At 39.0% G+C, this 6,000-nt stretch overlaps 1 protein-coding gene across 1 annotated transcript; it reads right to left on the bottom strand.

The window, feature by feature from the left end:
• Positions 1-100: 100 nt before the first annotated feature.
• Positions 101-587, bottom strand: LOC147455609 (uncharacterized). The gene has a single exon (XM_086514347.1). It carries the CDS (start codon positions 521-523, stop codon positions 167-169), a length of 357 nt encoding a protein of 118 aa, XP_086370473.1. The 5' UTR covers positions 524-587; the 3' UTR covers positions 101-166.
• Positions 588-6,000: the final 5,413 nt, after the last annotated feature.

Below are 6,000 nucleotides of genomic sequence, written 5' to 3' on the forward strand. Positions count from 1 at the left end.
AAATAGATTTGAGCTATTAACAGGGAAAAAAGGGGTCTGTCAGTAGTCGACGAGCAACGCGAGCATATAAGGGGGCGCCATCTGGAGGTTATGCATGAGGAAGGCGCCACTTGGGCCATGCATGAGGAGAAGGAGAAGGCCAACTGGTTGAAAGGCTGGCAGCCCGTTATACAGGAGGGGGCCAGACCAGAGAAGGGAGGAAGGAGGAAGCGGGCGCCAGAGTTGGCATGGCCCTGAGCAAGATAAAGGGGTGGCCTTCACTAGCTGAACGAAGCCGCAAGGGCTGTAGCTCATCGAACCAGGGAGTTGGAGGGTTATGGGCTCTATGCAGGGCCGCCAGAGGAGCCGCCAAGGGTAGGGAAAGCAAAGGGCCACCTGAGGGGCTGGATAATGCAAGGAGGAAGGTTACGTGAGCACCAAGGACGGGTAACCCTTGCAAGGCCTGCAAGGAAGCAATGACGATGTTTTTTTGCAGAATATTTTTCATTGTCCATCCTTCGATTATGGCCATTTTGATCGGCATATTCACTATCTTTATAATCTAAATGTTTGCTTTAAATATTCTTAAGATTTCTCTCTTGCTATTTGTTTAGTGGAGTCGAGTGTACATACGTGCTTCTTGCATGTGCCAGGTGTGTGAGTCTTTACTGTGGAGAAGCGATGTAAGACAAGCAGGGTTAGTTTGCATGGGAGCTTGAGCATGCCATTAACTTAATAAGTGTTCAAGGGTATTGGCTCATATGGAAGTTCTTATCTTTGGCTAAAGATGGTCGAGTGTGGGAGCCGTGATTACATATTCTATGGTGTGTGAGTGCAGTCGGGGTTGGTTGGGTACGGGCATGAGTTGGTAGTTGGTGGGTGGCATGTCAGTCATTTGAGCTCAGATCCTCTCTGATCCTCTTTGTCATGAGTCTACACACTCATGGACAAGCAGAGTGCTCAATCTGGGCTTAGGCTTTGGACATGAAGTTATAACAAGAAAATGTACCAATGTATCAAAGCAGTGCGTGCGCACATGCGCTCGTCTCCGCACCCATACGACAATGGGGAATTGTGGGAGGTTCTGGGTCACTCGCATGAAAGCAGAGATCCCACAACATTCAGTCCAACTCGCTAGAAATGCAGGGTACTACTACAACGGCTACTACAGCTACACCTAGTATCGATAGCAAGTAATTGGGCTTGTGTCTTGCTAATAAACTTAACAGTCATTATAGTACGCCTTCAGCTATAGAGCAGGAATTATGGATCATTCCTGCTCTGACCCCCTCGCGAACCATTTACCACCACATTTCCTAGTGCTCCTGCATGCACAACTCCATTTGCTGCTAATACAGCTCCTGCTCATGCTTTGCACACGTCCCTCGGCTGCATGCCGACGATAGGCACAAGAAGCACCTCATGCAATGGTGCAAACTACTCAACACGAGAGAGAGCACCGCGCACCTCAACACAACAAACAGTCGTTCGGTACTTTTTTGGCCTCTTTTGTAATTTTCCATGATTCCTCGTATAAGAAAGATAAAAATTTCATAGAAATTAACATTTTTTCTAGGTTTGTCACTGAAATAGAGAAAATGATTGTTTGTTGGTCAAATCATATCTAAATCAAGTGAGGCTTGATAGGTAGGTTGAAAACATCATAACCAAGCTGTTAAAACCTAAGCAGACAAAAAATTGATGGCATGGAATGAACTCATTTGTCTAGGATCTACAGGATGCCAGCACAAGAATGCTAATGATGCTAATGGCTTTGTGTTGAAGATGCTAATATTTTGATTATTGTTAAAGATGCTACTATTCTAATTTCGTACTATTTTTTAATTGTTCTTTGGTTGCTAGTTCAAATCAATGGATACCTATACTTATATATTTCTTTTTATATGTGCTTAGCAGATTAAAAATATTTTGACTAGTGTACCTAAGGAAAGAAATACTTACAAAATGTCACTTCAAAATAACTTGTCCACTGGGATTCAAAAAGATGAAGAACGAGCTTTATTTTTACGGACATTTTCTCGTGGACTGCAAGAAGATCTAGCATCACAATACTCCCAAGATCTTCTACAACGCTCGCAGATAGAAGTGTTATGGCCAAAAATAAGATATAACTTATTTTCTAAGGGGAAAAAAGTTTGGAATATACAAAAGATTTTTCTTGAAGATTTGGTTGATTGGGAAGGAAATTTAAAATTAGTGTTGGCAAAAGAGAAGTTGGGCCTAATCAAATATCACAAAATGACCCACTATGGAGGTGGAAACATGCCTTTATCATTGATGTGCTATAGAATGAGTATGATAATCCATCTCATTCCAACAAAACAACTTTGTACTTATGAAAAGCCTTGGTAGATTTGAACTAAGTTACGTAGCGACTCTTAGCTTGGTCAAGCGCATGGACTTGGGCTTTGTTTTGAAAGTATATTTATGTATAGCTTATGGAGATGGAAACATGTCTTTATCATTGATGCGCTACATAATGAGTATGATAATCCATCTCGTTCTAGAAAAATGGCTTTGTACTTATGAAGAGCCCTAGTAGATTTGAACTAAGGTACATAGCGACTCTTGACTTCGTGAGGGCTTGGTTTTGAAGATATGTCTATGTGTATAAATTGAATGGAGGTTTAGGGTTTAAGATATGAAATCTTTGAGTTTCTTTTTAGTTTCAACATCCACTAATGCAAATAAAAGAGTTCTCTTCCACGTCAAAACGAAGTGAGGGCTTGGTTTTGAAGATATGTCTATGTGTATAAATTGAATGGAGGTTTAGGGTTTAAGATATGAAATCTTTGAGTTTCTTTTTAGTTTCAACATCCACTAATGCAAATAAAAGAGTTCTCTTCCACATCAAAATTATATACATAGGTTTTAGAGCACTTGAAATTTTGTTAAAAAAGTACTACATAAAGGTACACAAGCATATAAATATACAAGCATGCCATTTATGTGATGTGCCAGAAAAAGATCAGTAAGTTAGATCCCATAAGCAGCCAGAACTACAATCCTCCTTATGACAACCCAGCATAAATTTAGAGATCCACAAAAACTAAAAACTTACCTGTTGTACTCAGTTAAAAAATGTCTCTTTTATGCATAGTGTGAATGTTTTTATGAAAACCAGGTAGAAAATAAGTGCCAAAGAACCCGTATATTTTTTCATGTAGAGTCCTAGTGTAGCTTTATATGGTGCTTATGAAAATTAACCAGGTAGACAATAAGAGCTAGTAGCTATCCACTATGGGAAATCCAAGTGAAAGAGTAAGGTAGGCACTCAATACCAATAGCTATATTAAGTTTTGAGGAAAAGGTACTCAAGCTACATATAAATATCCAAGGTTATCTTTAGGTGAATTACAAAGCCAATAGGGAATACCATTTTAAGTATGACAAAAAAACATTTTAGGTTACCTTAAATAATCAAAGATATATTAAGTTGGAGACAACTTGCACAAAGGTAAACCAGCTAAGTATCCAAAATCATCTCCAGGTAAGTTACAAATCGAGTAGGAAACATTGATCTAGGGATGCAATATATATCATTATTCAACAGATTAACAATGTATCAGTGGAAAATGAGATCATACGATATCACTATGCTATGTGATTTGGATAAACATGAAAGAGAAGTTCCATTGTCTCACGTTTAGGGTGTGTGTGTGTGTGTGTGTGTGTGTGATAGTATCATGCAATAGTGAATGTTTAGGTTTTAGGGTGCGCTTGAACTTTTGTAAAAAGGTACTACAATTTTTTTAAATGATTAACTTGTTTATTATTTTTTTTTGTTTTGTTTATTTAGATATATATACTCCAGGATACTTTGAGCTACCCATGGCAAGAAAGGAGATTGTCGTGAAATTGAATGAGGGTAGTTTAGACCAAGACACAACTTTAGGCTTTGTTCTTCTAAAGTTCGGAGGTACTTACAAAGACTTGAGAGAAGAAATTGCTTGTGACAAGATATTTTGTGATGACTTTGTGTTTTTGGGAGGGTCCAAAATGCTTCCTTTAGCACCATCACAAGAGGAGAGGTGGGAAGTTGAAGTGGAGGAGGTGACAATTCAGGAAAAAGCAAAAAGTAATGCATGCAAGCGTCCACAAGTGGATTCCATGGGTTTAAGCAATGATCCACCGACCTTGAGCTCTAGCAATGATCCTCATATACATTACCAAATACCTAGTGTTGGTAATGATGACATTCCTATGTGTGAAAATGTGGCTATCACCTCACACAAGATGCTAAAGAGCACTTTAGCCTCTGCAAAGGATGTTAGAAAGTGGGAAGGAGATATCAAGGTTGCTAAAGAGAAACTTAAAGCCATGGAGCGTCATGATAGGTTTGAGTTGATGTCAAAAGATAAGGATGGGAAAGCTATGTTCCAACTTTGGTGTGTTGAATGTGAAAATCCATATGGGCAAGGAGGGCATGATACAATTTCTAACTTTCTACACTCACACATCAACACAATGGCTCATCGGCGCCACCTTGGAGTGGGCAAAAGAAGAAAGCAGAAGCACGACAATGAAATGGCAAAGCTCTCAAAAGTGGACATGAAGTCCAAAAATAAGGAGAAGGTGGATGAAGCCTTGCTTGAAGTTTCCGCCTTTGAAAGGGACAATCCTCCCATCTTTAGTGTTGTTCTTGACACTCTTGGAGAGTATGAGAATTTGTCAATAATATTTGTGGAATGTAGTTTGGACAAGAAATGGATTCCTTTGCTTCCAAAAACGGGATCGATTGGCCAATGCATGATTGAACATGTGAAGTCCAAGCTTCATATCAAAGCGGCTACTGGAGATATTGATGAAAAGATAGCAAAGGTGGGCCGTCCAAGGAAAGTGCCGATTGAAGATAAGAGACAAAGGAACTTACATGGTTTCTTCAAATGCAACACTAATCTAGGTGAGTAGAAAATCTTTTTTCTTTTTACATGAAAAATGATTAGTATGTTTAACATTTCAAGTGTATTTTTTAATCTTATTGTAGAGCCTTGCAATGACAGTAACACAAATGCGTCACAAAATGCATAGGTATCTATCTTTATATAATCATTTTCATGTTTGAATAAAGGAGGAAGATTGTATACTTAATGTGTCTATGCACAATATGCAGAAAATTATTTGCTACCCACTCTTTGTTGGGGATTTTGGCAAGACACTTATAAGGTTGAAGACAAGATGTTTGATTTGAAACCTTTCTTGGATGACTACAAAGGAGGTGGTTGTTGGGATTGTGAGCCAACTACGATGGCCACATTTTTGTTTAAAGAGGTGCTTGTGTGTATCCGAGGGACATTTCGTCATAAAGATTGCAAACGAGTAAATCCTCATGGGTTTCCCTTTGAAAATTTTCAATGTACAAAGTGCACTACAATCCCCAAAAGAAGACTTTCGCATGCGTTTGTACCGAGAAGACAAATCAATGCAAAATAGAGGCTCTCGTGGGACTGGCGATGGAAGAAGATTGGATTTCATGACCCACTCAAAAATTTTACAGATTGCAAGAGCTAAGGGAAATATGGTTAGGAAACTTAAAAGGAAGGTTTGGTTCACCAAAACAAGAGTTTCAGCCTTAAGTGTCAAGGTTCGAAGTCTTCAAGAAAGCACATTTGAAGCAATGAAAAGAGGAGATGTGAAGAAGTTTTGCCATGACATAGTCAATGCTCATAAGTATGGCCTTTTTGAAGGGAAAGAGGCCTTATGGAACTTTCTTGTGGATATTTCTCAAAACATGGCAAGAGAAAATGCAAGAAAGCGGTACTCAGAAACAACAAAGAATCTCTTTGAGGCTATAAAGATTTGGGGAGGTACTCGGTTGCATAATTTTCTTTCCTTGAATCTTGAAGTTCCAAATTTTTCAACCACCATGTGGGCTACTCGAAAATCTCTTTCTTATTGAACAGGCCTGAGAGAGGATATATTCAAGCATTTGGCTGAAATTTACACTTCTCACATGAAAAAAAAATGGACTTTGTATGGGAAGTGTGCCAGTAATTATTG

The sequence above is a fragment of the Adiantum capillus-veneris genome, chromosome 6, assembly GCF_014529385.1.
Source record: "Adiantum capillus-veneris isolate H3 chromosome 6, ASM1452938v2, whole genome shotgun sequence".
NCBI lineage: Eukaryota > Viridiplantae > Streptophyta > Polypodiopsida > Polypodiales > Pteridaceae > Adiantum > Adiantum capillus-veneris.